This window comes from Cyanistes caeruleus, chromosome 9, assembly GCF_971803275.1.
Source record: "Cyanistes caeruleus chromosome 9, bCyaCae1.hap1.1, whole genome shotgun sequence".
Classification (NCBI taxonomy): Eukaryota; Metazoa; Chordata; class Aves; order Passeriformes; family Paridae; genus Cyanistes; species Cyanistes caeruleus.
Window position 1 is genome coordinate 20711799 of NC_141709.1, and position 19264 is coordinate 20731062.

The window sequence follows — 19264 nt, forward strand, 5'->3', positions numbered from 1 at the left end:
TCCCCAAGGCAGGGTTGATGATCTCTATTTTAATCTAGTCTTTCAGCAGAGCCCTACTCTCAGCAGGTATCTCTGGACATGACCAAACTATAAATAAAATCATAAACAGAATTCAGACTATGACTTACAAACCTGCTGCTAACAGACCAATACCTGAAGTAAGCTCAGTACAAGGGACAGACAAAGAAATGATGAATACATCTCTGTGCTATTGTCTCAAATTCCAAATAAATACATTTTACCATGTAAAGGTTAGGAAGAATCCAAGAAAGCATGCTGCTGTATATATTTATGTAATATAGCATATACCATAAGCTTTACCTATGGCATAGCTATCACCATGGCTTTGTCCCTTCTCTCCCTTTAACACCAGTAACCACAAGCATGAACAGCCACCTCACACTTGCCCAAGTCTAAGTGAAGACAGGGCCACTACCCACACAGCAGATTGCAGGAGTTTCTCCTTCTTCTCCCTGAATCCTGTCCCCACTTGGCAGAAAGCAGCACCCTTCTCCCTTCCCAGCTGCACCCCCTCACCATTTCCTCCCACACCATTTCCACTTTCACCACACTCTCATGCTTATTTCCTACTCCCTCGTTCCTTTGCTCAGCATCACTGATGCAACCCCACATTCCGCATTTCAGGAGTCATGACAAAGCTGTCTGGGCCAGAGATGATGTGAGCCCAGACAGGGCTCAGCACCATCCCTGGGCTGTCTCCCAGACATTCTAGGATAAATTGACCCACCCTGGGTACCAGGGCCAGCGGCTCCACACCAGTGACAGCTCCAGACAGGGGTGAGGGAAACACAGATGTTACTGGTGAACTGTGGCCAGGGCTGCTCCTGCAGCAGTATGTAACACCAGAGAAGAAAGAGCAAAACTAATTAAACCTTTAAATATTATGGTAGGTGATGTTAAAAGTAATCACAAGAACATAGAATATTAAGTAGGTTTTGGTACCTTTTTAATAGGAAAATGGAGAAAAGGAGCTCCAGGATACCACAACAGAGAAAGTAAAATATCTGTAAAGTAAACTGAATCCAAACATAAGCAATGTTTTATTGGGATATAGCAAGCAACCTATCAAATAGGGAACCAGTACAAACGGATTGAACATGACTCTCTTTTAACAGAGATGTATGGTGACAAGACAGCTTCTTTCAGTTATTAAAACAAGTATTCAAAATGTTAAGTAAAGCATTAAAAAAAACAATCATTACAACACCAAAGACAGACAATATTAAAAATGTGCCGAATTTTACTTTTTACAAATTTCTGCATAATGTTAGAAAACAATCATAAATTAAAAAAGGAATAAAATGAAGCTTTTTTGTTTGCAAAGCAACACAAACCTTTAAAAACTAACTGTATTTTACATAGGACTACTATTAAAAACAGGTGAATAGCTGAAAATTTAAAGGACAGCAAAAAATACACAACCCAGTTTCACCTGTCAGCAACACCTTCTGCTATCGAAGGAGTTATGTTAGTTCTATGTACAGCTTTAAACATTGCAGCATACCACAAGTAAACCTTAATAAGGTCAAAATAGGACCCTCTGCAAAAAAGGGTGACTTGGCAAGTGTCAGTCCCATCCTGAAATTACATGTAGTAAAAATTTTAGTAGGTCTTTAGTGTAAACCAAAACCTACTTTAATTGGTTCCTCTCTCTAAAGATGCATGTAAACTTTGGGGTTGTTTTTGTTTAATTTTTTGGTATCTTAATTAATGAAATCAAGAACATGTCTGGCTCAAAAATGAGAATGACATACCTCCCTTTTGTTCTGGATACAGTGATGTAGCTATCTCAACATGCTCATTGACACTTCCTAAAAGAGAAAATCATTATGTACTATGTAAAAAATACACACCACCTCTCTCAGTTCAGACTCAGTATATAGTATATTGCCAGCTCTATCCAATAGGATATATATTCTAATTTGGTTTAAACTCTTAATAGATATATTCTCTCTTTACAAAGTTCCATCACATGAAACCAAATTGCTTATTTTTCCTTTGAGGCACAGCATGACCCCAATTAGACAATTAGCTATAAAGAGTTGTTCTTTAGATGTTGTGTCTGTAGAGGTTTTACGTGATATTCATAGATTTTCAGCGCAGGCCCCAGTTTTAATGAAAGTCCAGTCAGTACATCATTTCTTGTCATCAACAGTAATGATTTGCCATCAATTTCCTATAAGAAGAATTAAAGAGTTGATAAAGACAAATATACAAATCTAACAGATGAGAACAGTCATGCAACAAATGGAATACTACTATAGAGGATCAGTGAGAAAAACAGTAGCCTTGATTTTCCTGAAACCATGTTCACAGCTGCTAAATTCTGCTTGCTGTCTGCTTTTCAAGTGCTCACCTGTGCTGACTAAGGCATAAATACTATTTAGTCAAGCACAAAATCCAAATGAGCCTAATTTCAAAATTCCCTCCTTGTAAACCTTTTTCTAATTAATAGGTACAAGTGAAGAATACCTAATTATCAGCCATTAAGGGAAGGGTACTCCTAAGAATGCAGCTTATGAAGTGCATTTCCGAAGCAACTATTACTATTGACAGCAATATGCAAGTTTAAACTACTGAATATCTGCTAATAACTTCAGGTGCCTTCTTTAAAAGGCCATCCTTCCCATGCATCCTGTGGGGGAAAAAAGGGAAAAAGACTCTTGCAATCAGAATTTTGAAAGAGCCTAACTGGAGCCTGACACTGAGGGGAAAATTTCTCTTCCTCTACTTTCAAGGGAAGACAAGAAAAGCAGCAACTTGCCAGCTTAGGTCTCAACAACCCCTACACTTTCCTGCTTAAAATACCTCTTGTAAATCACAGACATGGTGGGATTTTTCTTTTCCTCTCAGACCTTGACCTTGTGACCTGTTTAGGTTAGAAATCCTGTAGGCTTTGGATTTATTTCCCATCTCAAAACCTTGACAAAAGCTTGAAAACTCCATCTAAATAATTTTTAAAGTCAAAATGGAAGAGAAAGAATCCATCTACATCTCTCCACTCCCTTCTCTCCCTTCTCTTATCTTGGAAATATCAGAGATCCCATCCTTGATTACAATGCAACATGAAAAAAAGACTTCTATTAGAGGTCAGCAGGAATTTGTCAAGACTGACCTCTCTTAAAGTTTGTTTAAGTTTATAAATACAAAATACATGGACAAACCACAACATAGCCGAAGATTAGCTGAAAGTGGCATTTAAAAAAATATCCCAAGATGTATATAACTACTAATCCCTCAGGGGAGTACAAAGTAACAGTAATTCTAAAAGAAAAAAAAAGTTTCCAATAGCTTTTTACCCAATTATAGCAGGTGCCTCTTTCCAATTACTGTTGAGAATGTAAATGGTTAAAACCAGTTTCTATCCTCTCTTTTCCATTCGTCACAATTCTTTCTGTGGGAATTTTGACACCAGTGAGTGTTTTGCTCATTGCTATGACCGATCTGAAGTTGCCTTTTCTGCTGCTGTTCAACGATGCTATGGAGGAAGAACAGCCTCCAGCTTGGTAGGATCCAAATGGAGTAAATCCAGTACCTAGAATAGGAGAAACTCCAAGAATAGGAAAAAAGCATCTATTCCTTTCTCTTCTTCTTCCACAGGGTTTCCTGTATTTTCTAGAAATGCTGGTAACTACTAAGACTTCCACTGAATAGAAAACTGATTCTTTAAACACACTTGTGTAGGAATGAGTGATTACATATTCAGAGTTCAGGTGTTTTATATCTGTGTGAATTGTAAGCTTTACCTCTTTCACTTCCTTTAAGTTTTCCACATTAATGTGCTTCTGCAGAATTGTCACACTTTTTTTGTACCAGGTAAGATTTTGCTCTGGTGACTTTTCTGATTCCTTCTCTGCTAGTCCTCTATTTTCTGGATTTTTTTCAGGATGCAATTTCAACGCTCGCTCTCAGTATGTCTTTTTAATGTTAACTGCAGAGGGACTTCTCTGCACAACTCAAGCTAACAATAATTCCCCACTGTGCCAGGATGACCTCAACACCAGTATCACATTGTCTTCAGCAAATAACCAAGGGACTGGTTAAGCTTCAAGTCCTCCCACCACCCCTGCTGAGTGACTGAGAAGTGCAAAGTTTTACAGTAAGCCAACAAGAGAGCACAGCAGCCAGCACACCCACATGCTCCTCCACACCATGGCTCTGCCAGAAAGCAGCAGTGGACACCAGTTGATGTCAAACCCCAGTTTCCCTTCTGGTAAGGCACTGCAGTGAGGCCAGCAAACCAGCACTGGGTTACCTGGGCATATCTGGCTATCATAACATAATGGTCAAGAAGCCACATGGGCCATAACAAAGGTCAGAGCACATCTTGAGACCTTGTAAACAGCTTCAGTCTTGGAGTGAGCCACAGTCCCCTGTGCTTCCAGGGCTCCTACAGAAAGCTCAGACACAAATTGGCAGGCTGTACTTCTCTCAAGGTGTTCACACCCTCATCCTGCAACTGCTATTCCTCCCTCTTCAGGTATCCTGTGTCCCCAACTTCTTGGCTTGTCTGATTTTGCTTGCTGATGTTATGGATTTTTGTTATTGGGCAACATCCTTTGGTTGAATCTGTTTTCAGCAGTGAGATCTTTTGAATTGCTGACATCAGTGGAACTCCAAGAAGGAATAAAAGATAATCATCATACAAGCATAACTTCTTACCAGCACTTAAAAATAGAGTTTTTATTAAAACATTCTGCAGCCCTTCAAATGTCTTCTAATTTTCCTTAAAATATTGTAAATTCAGGTCTTAAAGATTTTTTGAGCCACTTATTTTAGGTGAGTCCAGACATATTCAGATTCATCAAAAGAAAGTGTGGACTCATTTATTGCTGTGTAAAAGCTCAGTGTAATATTAGATGTCATGATTACCTTCTGGGCTAAGGATATTTTGTAAGGAAAACATTGTGCTACCACTACTGAAGCAGTTCAGTGGAAAACAATTTCTCAGTGTTGTAGGTGAAACCGAATACTTTCCTTTACTGCTTACAATCTCATTCCTCTTCCAGTACATATTCAGGGCAGTAGATCAAATGAAACTAGGTTTCTGGGGCCCAGGCAACTGCGAATGACAGAGAAAAATAGAAATGGCCAGAACTGCAGCTGCATGCCTTGTGCTCAACACACAGAGGATGGCTATGGGTTCAAAATTAACCTGTCTGCACTCCCATACCTGAGAGATCCTGACAAAAAAATACTGCAAGAGCACAGTTAAAGTTAGTGGTAGCAAATAGTGTAGAAGAAAGTGAACAGCACCACTGATAAGAAGTTAGGGATGGGATTGTTTATGGGGCTGCTCCTGGTGGAGACAGGGAATAGGCTGACAAACCTGGCATACAGAACCAGGCACTTGCTGCTCCTCATGCTGCTAATGGAAAGGAGGGGGAAGGAAGTGGCAATGACTTCTGCTGTGATTATCCATCCCTCAGCTCTTGGCCACATCCTGGTGGCAGCTGTCAGCCTCTCTCTCCAAGGTTTTAGCATAAGGTGAAGTTGGCAGTGGAATTAGAGCCACATTTCTGCACATGGCTGTCCTAGCAGAGTCCTCAGTTACCCTACTGAAGCCACTTATTCTCATTGCAGAATACTAATAAAGCATACACTCTACCTCTAAGCTGCTTTCTGTAAGACTATTGCAAACTGATTTCCCAAAACTCATAAATTACCCTCACCTTTCTGCTGTAAAATCAGTAGTAATTACTGCAGTATTATTAACAAGCCAGCTGTGAGGCAAAGAGGTCAAGGTATTTGATGGAAGTCAGAGGTATCTGTCAGTATAAAGAAAAGACTCCCAGAGGCCACAATTAGTTTGTCTATGTTGTTGTTTTAAGCACATTTTCAGGGCTGTTGTGACATGGATGCTGGTATTAAGGAATGGACACACTCAAACATTTTCCTTTTTGGCCTGTTCACTCGTCTTCAATTTCTGAAAAGTAAGTAGCAGCTGCAGAAAGAATCCCTCTCTGCAACCTGCCAGAGAATTACCCAACACCAGGCTTTGTTCTTGTTTCCTCAAGAACAAAGAACTAGATTTAGATGCTTTGTTATTTGCATCAGGTACAATCAGATGGGATTTCACAGACTTGGTGCTGAAGGTCAGCAACATTAACCTGACCAACCATGATGTCATTTCATATGCAATGTACAGTCTCCCTGCAAAGCTGCCAGTAACTTGCACAAGCTCAGTACCTTGGAAGGTCGAGCCATTTATTTTGATAACTAATTACAAGTGTGGGTGAATAATTTCCTGGTAGTCACACACAAGCCTAAAGACTTATCTGGGGAGGTGCTGAATTGCCAATCTGATGTAAGTTAGTTCTCTATGGAACAAGTGGGCTGTAGGCCAAGTAAGCTGACTTCCCAATTCTGCCCCACTAACACACCTTTACCAGCTGCTGGCAGGTGAGTTACAAGGAGCCACCTGACTGTTAAGCTCTTTGCTGATCTAATCTACCACAAGAAGTCTTCCATCAGTATCAGCAGTTACAAGGCCCAGAAACAAAGACCCAACCTGTTTCTCAGACTGAGTCCTACAAACATGCTGCTCCTCTGCCAACTAGTCCTTTCCATATTCACTTGTACTGCCAAGTTCCATGCAACACAGCAGCAGCCCCTTTTTCACCCTATGCCTTCAAACTCACATTGTTGCTTAGAAGCCCCAGGTTTTACAAATACTCATGAGTGTAATTACACAATACACTAAGAAAGAAGGGAATTCACATTTTAAACACCATTCACATTTTAAATAACAAGACAGTGAAACTGAGTGGGTTGTACAGGGAGACAGTTCAAGCTAGAAAATTTGTTTAGATTTCTCACCTTTCTGAATCTTATCTTAAACAAACTCCAACTCATTATCCACAGCTTGTAGAACAGTATTATTACTCAGAGATCACAGATACATGCATTGTCACCCAATAACAGACTCAAATCCCACCATTAATGTGGGATTTTCTCTCCCATTTTACAGTACGTAACCAGGCCCACAGCAAAAATGTGCAATGTGAGAAACTGGTGGCAGTCAAAAGGTGTTTGCTAACAGATTTACCTGTTCCTGAAAAGCACTGGCTTGTTCTTCAAATCCAGCTGTTCTGAAATAATTCACAACATCGGTAACAGCCCAGTCAGCAGGATCCAGAGGTCTCCCATTCTCTACTGAACTGCAAAGTACAAATGCAGACAAGTAATCACTAAAGGTGTGCAGAACATCTGCTGCTTCTTTGTGTATGCCTCACGTACATCCCCTCCTTCCTTGTTTCTCCAGGAAAAGTGTTCTACAATATATCTCCTCCACTCCAATACAGAACAGTCACTCCTGTTCTTTTGCATTCCAAAGATCTGATGCTGGAGAAAACTGAGACACCTTCCTTTCAGAAGGAAGTATATGAAACTTCACATCAGCCAAAGGTAATCAGTTAGGATCTTCCTACAAGTGTGCTGTCTGCTGTTGGAGAATGAATACTGCCATAACTGGGGAACCAAGTTCCTCCCTTTCAAGCCTGCAGCTTGCTTTCAGCTACCAAGTACTTAAAGAATGATATGTGGATTATTCTTTACACAAATGAGACTGTCCTTGTAACACGGGTAGAAATTACTGGTAGTCATCTTTATCTTGCAAAACAGCAACAAATAAATTATAAACAAACAGGACTCCCCAACTAAAACAAAAAAGAGGCACCAAATGATTGCACTAATTCTCAATATAGAAAATTTCCCAAAACTGTTGTCAGACTGATCTTTGGACAAATCTATGGACTTTTTAAATAGCTGTGCATCTGAGAAAACATCTCTTAAACACAATCAGAATTAATTCCTTCTGCGAATAACCTCAAGCAATTGCTTTCCAAGTACCAAAAACAACAAAACATTCATATTCCTATCCTTATCCTGCATTTCTTTTCCTCAAACTGTGATCACCCTATCACAAAGATAACCTTGGTGAATCTGAATATTTTGGGTAAAAAAAGACACATAGTGAACTCAACTGCCTTTTCTACTGCAATTTATGAGGATGAAGAGCAAGACATCAAAGAGCTTCTTTAACATATTTCTCCAACTAGAAGTCCTGAAGTTCATGCCAAATATTTTCCATTGTTATATTTGCTTAACCATAATGCTAATGAAGCAATATTGAAAATGTACAGATCAGGATAGGTGTCAGAATCCTGTTCTTTTTCTGAACAAGCTTAGACAGGACTTTGATTTCAACAGCACCAGCTGGAAAAGAAACACAGATTATACTCTCCTGACCATATTTTTGTTCTGTCCTTCAATTTTATTTTTTTTCCAACTGTCACTATCTCTGCCTTGCCCGGACTTGTATGTTTTTCAGCAAAATAACTGGGCAAATCAAGGGCCAGCAATTTTTCAAAGCAGCCAAATGGAATCTATACACAGAGTGCCTCCCATCGCTGTTTCTACAACATTCTTATTTCTGCAACTACCTGAGTCCTGGGAAGGAAGACTCATGAAAACAATGATTTGTGCACGTCCCCAGACTCTTGAAATGCATCTGTCATTATGGCACTAAAATCTGGCCACAGGGATAATCTGCAACCTGTGTTACACTGGGCCTTCTAAAAGCAGTTTCTTTCACTTATCACAGATCTCCATGCAATGAGAAATGGAGTTTCTTACTTTTGCTCATCACATAATAACTTACTTTATGAATTGCTTCACTGATTGTCATTATACAGAAAGCAACACTCAGCAAAATTGAAAATGAGACTATCTGACCTTATCAGAGCTGCACTTTTTTCCTATGTATTTTTTTTTAAATTGGAGAATGTCTTTCAACTAAGATTTTTTTGGTGTTATGCACATTCTGAGGCTTAAGAAGTAAAATGTGAAAACTGCCATACAAAATCTGCACATATTTATAAATGTAGCATTTAAGGAATTAGATTTAAATCTTTGCATTTTCCCTAAGACTGTCACTTTCAATTACTTTTGTTTTCTACCAAAAAAATAAATAAACAAAATGCCAAGCAGTCAGTTAAAAAAAATAAAAAGATACTAAATTTAACCCTTCCTAAACAGCAAATAAAAGGTTCAGTCTGTATAAATATCACCTAACTGTAATTTGCTTATTTCTCCAAACACTTTAATTTCAAATTAAATATGGCCCCAAACCCTCCTTTCTACAATGTTTTATCTCAGCCCAAGAGCTTTATTTTTTCTTGTAGCTCTTTTTTTATCACTAGGGAACTACAGCTTGATCCAGGTCCAGCCCCATCCAGGGCTCAACTGCAATGACTTCAGGGACTCTACCTCAGTCACTAATTAATCACAGGAAATAATTGCAAGTTCCTGCCTCAAGGAATAGCATCATGCTGGACCTCAAGTAGAGCAAACTTCCACAGATGTAGCTGCAGAAGACTGGAAGGCATGTAGTAGACTACTGAAGGCTGGCTGGATTTTAACCCATCTACCCACACAGATGCTCATTTGGCTTGTAGACTTTGTTAGTCTCCTCCTCACACTGCTGCTGACATGGCTCTACTCTTTAGTCAAGGCAAGGGAATATATCACATCCACAGCTTAGCCGCACACTAGCTTATGCCTGACATCCTGGATGCTTTAAAATCTTATGAGGACTGGCATTTTAGGCTTTGAAAGGAAATACTAGATACACTGACAATGAATAAGAATTAGGCTTGTCTGTTTTTCACCACTGTCCCTGTACCTTTATTGCCATCATGTGGCAGAAGCAGCAAGGTCTGAAAGGATATAGCTGAAAACAAACAGATTTTATCCAAGCTATTTTTATGCACTTCAAAAAAGTGTCAAATACTTCCTTTGTAGACATGCCCACATACACACTATATACATTCATTTAGAAACCACAGCCCCACAGTTTAAATACAATTTCCAGCTACTCTAAAAAGCCACCTTAGCAATCAGTAGTTGAGTCTTTATCACCCAAGCCTTGGGGAAAACGATTAAAGGTAAACTGTCCCTGCTTTGACTGCCTCCTTTCTCCTCCCACCCCAGAGTGCTCATTGAAGAAATCAGACTGTCAAAGGGAAGGCGGTTTCTGAGGGACACACGACAATTATTCATAGTCACTGAATAGGAAAATGCTCTTTATATTCGTGTGGTGTAGCCAGCATCTCAAGTGAAGGGGGAGGATGCCGATTTTAATGGCTGCCATCGGATCTTTTGATGCTTTCCATAATCAGTAGTCTGAAGTGACCATTATTATTTACCTTACCCTAGTGCCTGATAGCCTATGTATTGTCAAGTTTTCTTGGATAGCTTATGTAAAAGAGATCTGAAAGAGAATAATGAGGTACAGCTGCACAAAGTGTTGCAGCTTGACAGAACAGACTAAAAGCTTACTCCAGTACCTTTCCTTATGTTGTTTTTTTTTTTTAATATATATACATATGTGTACATCTCTCTCACCATGGCCTCTGTAACCCTAAAGCAGCAAAGCCAAGTTTTTCCACACAGAACTTCACTTCTCAGATCATGTCATTCAGAATTGCTAGTCCTAATTAAAGAATTTCTGACTTTAAGTAAATGCTCACAAAAAAGTTCTGATGCCTTAGTCTGTAGTCTACCACACAAAAGAAAGTTGTAGAGCAGTACATACCACATCTCTGCCTTATTCCCACTCTAGGTCTGAAATAAAACCCCAGCCACTTCAGGCTTCTCCAATAAGCAGCTTAAAGTATCTGTTTCAGAAGGGAACTGACACCGAAGAGATGCTGCTACTACTGCTCAGCCCTAGACAGGTGGGCTGGCAGCAGAGAAGGGCGCAGAGAGGTCACTTCCACACAGGACACTTCTCTCATTAGGCACCGTTTCTGCAAAAGCCACTAACAGCAGGTGACCAGAGGAACAATACTGGCTACAGTGCTACTACTTGCTTTAGTCTCTGGTTGAGAGGAATAGAAAAAACATACCCCTAACTTACTTGTTTCTACACCTCTTCATTGCTATACAGTTATACCACACATCACTTTTAATCAGCTTAGTGCCCTGGACTCTTCTATTTCAAAGCTGAAATACAACAAGTAATTAAGAACAGGGAGGGTTTGAAATGAACAAAGATGGAGATGGCAACTATTGCCAACCACATTAGTTCAAAGGAAAACTACATTCAAAATCCACTGTTTACATAAAAGGAACACTTACTTTTTGACATCCAGAGAGCCATTTTCTTTGTTTTCCATGTCAACAGTTAGCATAGGGAGGACAGATGCTTTACTTCAGCAACTGATTGATAGGGAGGGAAAAAAAAGCTGTGTTTAATTACTGGTAGTATGACCAGAGCAGTGTAATGTAACAGAAACAAGCATTCTAGCAGGGACACAAGCATGTTTCCACTTGAGAGCAACAGTGCTGTCAAAGACTGATTTCCTTCTTGGAAGCCTGGCAAAATTGATAGTAGATAATGAACTAGGAAAAAAGTTGGCCTATGCTTCAAACACAACAAATAATTCTTGCCTGAAAATCAAGGAAGGTAATATTACATTTAATCCTTTTCAAAAGCATTAAAATTTTGATCAAACTGTATGTATTCATATACGTGGAGATTGACCTAAAATACATAGCTGTGTATCAAGAGAGCTTAATAGGACTTCAGTCATCCTGTGATAGAGAATACAAACAGATGGAAGATTTTTAGAAAAGTTTGGAAATCCATAGCCTTGTTTTACAAATGTGGACTTGGATACAGATAAGTATGTCACTTATGCCCATTGTGAAAATGAAGCTGGTAAGCAGAGTTACTAATTGAGCCCCAAACTCCTGAGGCCTAAATCAGTACATTATCCATAAGACCTCCCTTCCTGCACTAGAGCAGCTTCTTCTATAGGTATGCTACACTGGACTCCAAAAAGGAAAGGAGCACTTGAAAGACACAGGAGAAAATCCAGTCCGTTTCCTTCCTTGCAGCATGCTGGAGTACTTGTACCACATAGCTTTTTCCATCACTCCTCAGAACATGCAGAAGTGACCCAAGCCTTTCATTTCTGTTCTCAAGTAAGCCATTTCTATTTCAGAGAGCACCAGAGAACGGACCAAGGACTCAGGATGTTCTTGCTGTAGCATTAATGGATGCCAGTGAAATGTCTCAAAGCTCTGGGGAGTACAGAATAGGAAAATCATGCTCTTCAGCTAAAACTTTGCAAAAATAGAGAATAGCAATTAATACTGCTGTGGCAAAAAAATAAAAATAAAAGAAGACCCTTTATTATACACGTAGAAGCACGTAAAGCACCAAGAAAACAGTAACAAACTATTCGAAAAGATGCTTTTCCTGCACCGCTGACCAAATAACTCCACGCATTCCCTGAAATCACTTCTCGGTTCACCTGAGGTGACTGCAGACGATACCCGCACCAGCCTACCTGCGGAACGCCCCGCGCCGCGGCCGCGCACGGCCCGGAGCCCCCGGGCTCGGGGCGGGCACCTCCCGCGGAGCCCCCGGGCCCGGGCGGCGGGGGCTCCCGGGGCTCCGCTTCCCGCGGCGGCGCCGGGGCTGTGACACGCGTTCAGCATCTCACGGGCAGCCCCGAGCCCGCTCGCACTGCACCACATTGTCAGTTCTGGCTGGGGGCGGGGGAAGCAAGGCAGAAAAACCTACCTACGAGCAACTAAACCAGCGCATGGCTACCGGCTGCTGCGGAGCGGCGGAGCCCGCGGCCCCCGCCCCCCGGCGGCAGCGGGCGCTCCGCGGCGGCTCCGAGTGACACCGGGAGGGGCCCCGCCCGGCCCCGTGACGCGGCCGCCACACACGGACCGCCCGCGTCATGGCCGCCGCGTTAAAGGCGCCGCGCCGCCGGGCCGCTCGGCGCCGGGGGCGGCCGTGGGGCTGCGGACGGCAGCGGGGCGGGACACGGAGCGGCGCCTCCGCCGAGCGGCTTAGCCCCGGCAGCGCTTACCGCCGGGGGAACCGCGGGCCGCTGTGGGTGGGCTCGGACCTGCCGACGGCACACGACCGGAGAGCAGCGCTCGGGGCTCGCTTCATGACTTGAGGTTCTTGGGGCCTCCTTGTGGGCCTTTCTACTCCTCCGACCAAACGGGGTGTAAGAGATAAAGGAAAGGAAAGGAAACAAATCCCTAGTTGTCGAAGGATGCAGTACCTAGCCGAGGAAATTTTATACAAGGTAGGAAGTAGGAGTCGCCAGATGTTGGAAAATTGATAAAGTTACAAAAATTCATTCCTAGAATGAGTTTGTCAACGCGTATGTGAGTAGCAGACACTTGGCTTTCTGTAGAGCTCGTGCAACTGGAGGTTTGGGGTGATGGGAAAGACCAAGGACAGCACAACCGAGTCACCCCCACCGTGCCACCGCCGGCACTGGGGAGAGAGGAAGGAGATGGAGGCGTTGGGTCTGTGGATCTTACTCGACTGAGCTCCAGACTTTATTTCACAAGGAAACCATACCCACAGGGATTTTCTGTACAGAAAGAATCAACTCAAAGCGCTTACAAATTACTAAGTGTCCCACTGGCAATAAAATCTCACACATAGAGTTTAATACAAAAGTTGTCAAGTTTTTCTGGCAACAGCACTTCTTTTTTCTTTTTATACCATTTTTTTATCTCTTCAGTATTTCCTTGATTGCTCATGTTTTCTAATGGCATGTAAGCATTACCTAGATGCACTGTCAGTGCAAGGGAAATCAAGCAAGGACTATCAATACACCCTACTTTTCCCCACACATGGGCTTTGCAGCCAGGGCTGCATCCCAGCCACAACTCAGATGCCATGACCTTTTGATTATCCTTAACAGGCTAGGTTATTTCAAATTTGTGGGATGTTTTCCTTGAAAAATTTCTGAGTCAAGGCACTCAAATTACACTCCTGCTGTTTGCTGCAATGCAAGGGGGACCTTACAGATTACCTTGGGATTTGCACAGAACCTACTGGTGACTCCGGCCTGATTTCCACAGAGCTCTGACATGAGTGCCTGGCTGGCATGGACAGACAGAGTCTGCTTGGCCACCAGAGTGGGCACATGGGGCTGTCCCAGGCACTTTGCATCCATCTCACTTCCAGACAAAGCTTACTGAACCCTGGCTTGCATGGGGATTCAGGTCACCTAACTGCTGACTGGACACAGTTACAAGCACTAAAATTACCAGAAAAGTGAACTTTTGGGCAAAGGACTGTAGACACAACTTCCAAAAACACTTTATTTTGTCTTATGTATGTGCTGTCAAATAACCAGAGTTTGCAGAAGCTTTGCAAGTAACAGCACTCAAGTATCAACAGAAGTGTTGAGAACAGAGGGCAGTAACAGTCCTCACTGCTTTGGGATTTAAATAAATGCAGATAAACAAAATAAATAGAGGATTAAGTGTACTGTGCCCTAAACAAAACCCTCTTCCCATCCCAAAGTGTACAGTAAAACGTGGCGTATCTGTGTTGGACAAGTGAGCCAAGCAAGGCAATTCTTCTCTGTGTCTAAAGAAATAAACATTCTAAATGAAGCCATAATGAGTTTTCTGCATCAGCTGGTTTCTAACTTTGGTAATGAACTGACATTTGAGGATACAAATATAAACGAGCTATTTTACTCATACTCCCTTTCATCATGTTCTTCAGTTAATCCTTTGAGTATTCAAAGTGAGGCTCACACAGTGCATGCATTCCTTGTAGAGGACCTTGAAAGACAGGAATTTTAAGGAAATGGGTTGTGGAAAAATTCAGTGTGGAATATGATCTGTGGCTTGTATTTTCATTCATTTGGGTAAGGTAATTTAATTATAATGAAATTATGTCTGGAGGGAGATAAAGCAGAAAAGTGAATTAGTCTTTTGTTTGACTATTTGCATCCCACTTCTGGCCAAAACCGAAAAGTTTCCAAGCCATGCAGGGAAGCAAGTGAGACCAGGGTTGGTAGATCCAGGTCAAGGGGACTGTCCTATGTGTGTCTGAACTCCTGCTATCACACGAGGGGAAAAAGGCAAAAGTCAGCACAGGAATTGGACACCAGCAGACCCTGTTTTCTAGGTATTGAAAAATGCCAGTTTTCTAATTCAAAGCTATCCTTTCGTTTTGTCCATGGCAATGAAAGAGTAGAAGATTAAATGCACGGCACATGCGGCAAAGGAGAGCATAGCACCCTGTTAGCTGTGGAGAGGGTACTGAATTTCAGTTCCCCAGAGCTAAATAAAGGCCTTTGAACTTTCTTTATTCCAGTGCCCTCGGTAAAAAAATATGGTTACGTGTACATTGGGAAAGGTGAGTGAGGAAATAACACAGGACCTGTGTGGTTTCACACTGAGGGAAGCCCCTCTCAATAAGATGGCATTATGCAGAGTACATTTGATCTATCCCAGTGTAAAGCACCATTTCTTTGCCAAAAACGACAGAATGTTTCAGAGCCTCTGGACCGTGCCCTAAGCACGGGTGGCCATGCAGGCCGCGAGCCGCCCGGCGCCGCGGGGGCTGCCGGGAGTTGTAGTTCCGCGAGGACCGCCCCGGGCACACCTTCCCCTCACGGCCCCGGCGGGAGCGGCGGGGCGGCCCTGGGAGCTGCTGCTGCCGCCCGTACCTGAACCGCGGCGGAACAAACGCTGCAAGGGGCTTGCTTCTCCTCTGGGTTTTCAGGGAGACAGTTCGGGGCTGGACGCGATGGTTTGTGGCTCCCGTTGCTCACTGTGAGGAGAAAGTAAACCAGAGAGATTTCATCCAGATGTGGCTGGGGCCCAAAACGTCATCAATTCCTTGTAATGCCCAGCACTGCCAGCACGGGAATCCAATGGGACCCAGGCTGTTTCTGAGTAACTTTTGTCAAGAGTGTGAAAGTGACACGGGTGTAAGACACCAGCTCGCCCAGCAAACTGAATTAATGTATAGCTATGTCCAATCAATTGCTAACAACAGTCTAAAAATCCCTTTAGCATCATTTGCCTCCTAGCAATACAAGACTGAAAAGGGACCAGGCCATGAGGTTTGACCTCCTGGCATCGCAGCCAAGCCCTCGAACAAGCCCATTATCAGCCAGTGCTGGCTTGGGGCCCCCCTAAGGAATCTCACCCCACTCTGCCGGGCAGAAAGGCTCTGTCCGGCTCCTCTTTGCTGAGGATTAAGAAATTTTAATCTACAGCTTGAAAAATATATAAACAGTTTATACCTGTTTGTTCCTGTAGTAATAATCTTTAGTTTAATATTGTTTAGTTTAATATTTGACTTCTCTGTTTCTCTGGTATTTACATTCTTATATAGACGCGGCTATCTGAATGACCACAGCCCTTTCATTATCTACATTTTCTGATCTTGTTCCCCCTTCTCCTTTCTGTACATTCACCTTCCAGGAGTGGACATTTGGACCTGCACCCTGGGCTGCAGTAGGGTCTCAGTAGAATCTTCTCCCTTTCCAGTCTGCTCTGAATAGCCCCTTATTTCACACTACATTTTTATCACACCTGTATGGTACTGATGATTTGAGACATTCTTGGACTGATTTTTCCACAGCTCCTGGCAACTACTATCTACCCAGAAAGAGGAAAAATCCCTGTTACTGGTCCAGTTGCACCTTTCCAGCACTTCACTCTCAGAAAACTGTCTTTCCTCACTTAAGGTCTTTTCCACCCCTGTCCATAGTCTTTTTAGTTTGCTTGAATGGAATTTTGCCATGTACCTTTCTCTACAGTATCAACAGCTTAATACATGTTGTCCTGCTCTCCCTGCCCTACTTCAGTGCTCCACAGAGGAATGAGAGAAAATTCTTACCCCAAGGAGTCCAGTAACGAAGTGCCTCTCTTCAATTCCTGTCTTGGCCAGGAAGGTTCTCCAAAAACCATGCAGTGTCTTCTTCAGGGTCCCCTTCTGACCTGTCAGGGTTTCTGCATGGCTGGGTATTGTCATGTTGCTCTGAAGCTCTGCATAAAACCTGGACAAAAGCCTAAAGATTGCAATGGTGTTAAGCAAGTGAGGAGGGAAAGGAGGCAGAAAACCCATGGCCAGAATGCTGCAGAGCAGCTTGGTACCAGCCTGGCATTCATTTTCGAGGCAGTTACGTTACAGTGTGTGTTAAACATGGAATCAGAGCACAGCAGCCAGTCGGCCTCAATTTGCTTTCCATACACTATTCCCTGGGTACACTCTTACAAGGTGAAGAACAGGGTCTGTAGATGTGCACAACGTTTTGTGAAAGCTCTGCCTGTCAGGCTGAGAGCTGTGAAAGTGCCCAGCGCTGGATTAGTGATAGCTCCTGGCTGCCAGCCTGTGTGGAGCAGCACTGCTCAGACTCACTGACCAGGCAGGGGGACAAAGATTTTGAACTGGTGGAGAGGCCCTGAAACCTTTGCTTTAGTATCCTAAGGTACTTTTTATACAATATGCATTACCCAATCTTTTTCTCATATGAATTTCCAATATGATGAGTAGTGTTTCAGCCTCTTCATACCAGCCTAAAAGTGAATGTGTGCAGAAGCTGACTACAATGCAAGGCCAGTGATACCTTTCTGCTTTTGCTTCCTTTTTTTTTTCCAAGACTGAACTGCTTAAATAAATCTTCCTGCACATGAATTATATCCACTTCACTGAGAATTTCTTGCCCTACTTATTTTGTTGTGCAACTCCTTATTGTGGTAGTTGCTCATATTTAATAAAGCTTCTGTCTAGACTTAAATCTTTGTTATTTTAAAGCTTATACTTTATATTAAAAAATCATTGTATAAAACACAGGTCATTGTGCCCATACTAGCAGTAATACCTGCCACATATTTTCCCAGCTTGTGATAATGTAACAAGAAGCTTATAAAAAGTATTCACATGAAATACCAACACTGTTGAAGAGAATCCAGCCTGATAAAAACATTTTATATAAACATGGCTCAGACATCTCAGTAAAATAGCTACTACCTCTCAGGGAAAACTAAAATGTAGTATTTGGTTGTACAAAGTGAGGTAAATGAAAAAGCACAACATGATGACACACTCAGAAAAACACAGTTACAGATATGTGTCAACAAAACACCAGCAGAAATCTCAACTATATTTCAAAGAGTACACTGAAAAATTAGTGCTAAGTTTTTCCCCAACTTTGCTGGGAAGCTTTTCTCCTAGGAGTGAAGAACCTGACTGTCTGAATATCCAGATTTTTAGGATTTGTAAAGCAACCATGTCTCAGTAAATACTGGCATCTTCTCTCCATGTTGTTATTTTGGTGTAACTGCCAGAAGTGATGCCAGGTACAGAAGAACAGTGTCTGGCATTTCATTCTTTACTTAGCCTTGGAGGATGCTGCTCCTCAGCCCTCTGAAAGCACCCTGGACCCAGGGAAGGGCATTTTCTGCAGCTCTCAGTTACTGCTTCTGTTGGGGGAACTTACAGGTGCTCTATCTGCTCTTAGGCTCTGGACTGTGAGCAAACCAGAAGAAATGACATCCCTATGATTTGTGTGTCACTATGCAAGCTCAAAGCATTCACACACTGCTTTGGTGGACAGTGGTTGCCAAAACAGACTGCAAGAAAGGAACTGCTGTTACAGGATGGCAAATGTTCCAGTCACACATTGGGTGACCTTGTTTTCCCTTCTCTCCTTTGATATAAAGCAAACCCAGATACATCTGAACATGAGCAGACATGACATTCATGACATGCAGTTCTGCATTAAGGTTATAACAGTTAAACTGATCATTTAAAAACTTACTCAGCTCTTAAACTGGTTGATGAGACTGATCACAGGTGCTCTCGAGAGCACATTGCTGTAACTTGTTCTCCAACTGCTCTGGTGACCACATAATTCAGAAAAATATGGACAGTTGTTCTTTTGCCTGTAAACATAATTAGTAGAGACATATCTAAATTTGATTACCATCCAACTCAAAATTTTATATCCACTCTACTATAAAATCTATTTACTTAACAAATCAGCTTAGGAACACTTCAATTTTTATCAATGACAATCTGATTAAAACCAGTGTATTTCTGAACTTTCAATTGCACATAAAACAGAAATGTCATTGTGGGCTGTTAGTACAGACATGCCCCTCTGGTTCTAGCTTCAAATAAAAATAGGAACCATCAATCAGGGATTTTTAGTGAAATTTTTGTATAGTCCATGCAATAATACACATTATGAAAAAATGCTTTCATTCAAATTAGTGTCAAAACCTCATTTTTTTGCTCATGCTGATATGAAAACCAGTAAAATAAATATTGCAACTATTAACTCTAAAAGGATTTAAAGGCAAAATCTACTAATACAGGAAGAACAAATACTCATGGTTGGTATTGCATGTGTTATTATTGACATATTATGTGACTGGTACA

At 42.0% G+C, this 19264-nt stretch overlaps 1 protein-coding gene across 2 annotated transcripts; it reads right to left on the minus strand.

Moving 5' to 3' along the window:
- Positions 1 to 950: 950 nt before the first annotated feature.
- Positions 951 to 12755, minus strand: SAMD13 (sterile alpha motif domain containing 13). 2 transcript variants are annotated; one of them, XM_086901614.1, is made up of 4 exons: positions 12617 to 12755; positions 11164 to 11244; positions 7070 to 7181; positions 951 to 2197 (listed from the first exon to the last, which is right to left on the minus strand). In XM_086901614.1, the coding sequence occupies exons 2-4, from the start codon at positions 11214 to 11216 to the stop codon at positions 2054 to 2056; spliced, it is 309 nt and encodes a 102-aa protein (XP_086757740.1). In that variant the 5' UTR covers positions 11217 to 11244; positions 12617 to 12755; the 3' UTR covers positions 951 to 2053. The 2 variants fall into 2 exon arrangements, with proteins under 2 accessions (XP_086757740.1, XP_023787936.1); XM_023932168.2 differs by lacking the exon at positions 12617 to 12755 and adding an exon at positions 12381 to 12404.
- Positions 12756 to 19264: the final 6509 nt, after the last annotated feature.

Coding starts and splice junctions, on each gene's coding strand:
- SAMD13 (XM_086901614.1), bottom strand. CDS start 11,216: ATGCTAACTGTTGACATGGAAAACAAAGAAAATGGCTCTCTGGATGTC. Junction 7,182..11,163: donor GGCTCTCTGGATGTCAAAAA/GTAAGTGTTCCT, acceptor TGTACTTTGCAG/TTCAGTAGAGAATGGGAGAC. Junction 2,198..7,069: donor CCAGTGCTTTTCAGGAACAG/GTAAATCTGTTA, acceptor TTCTTCTTATAG/GAAATTGATGGCAAATCATT.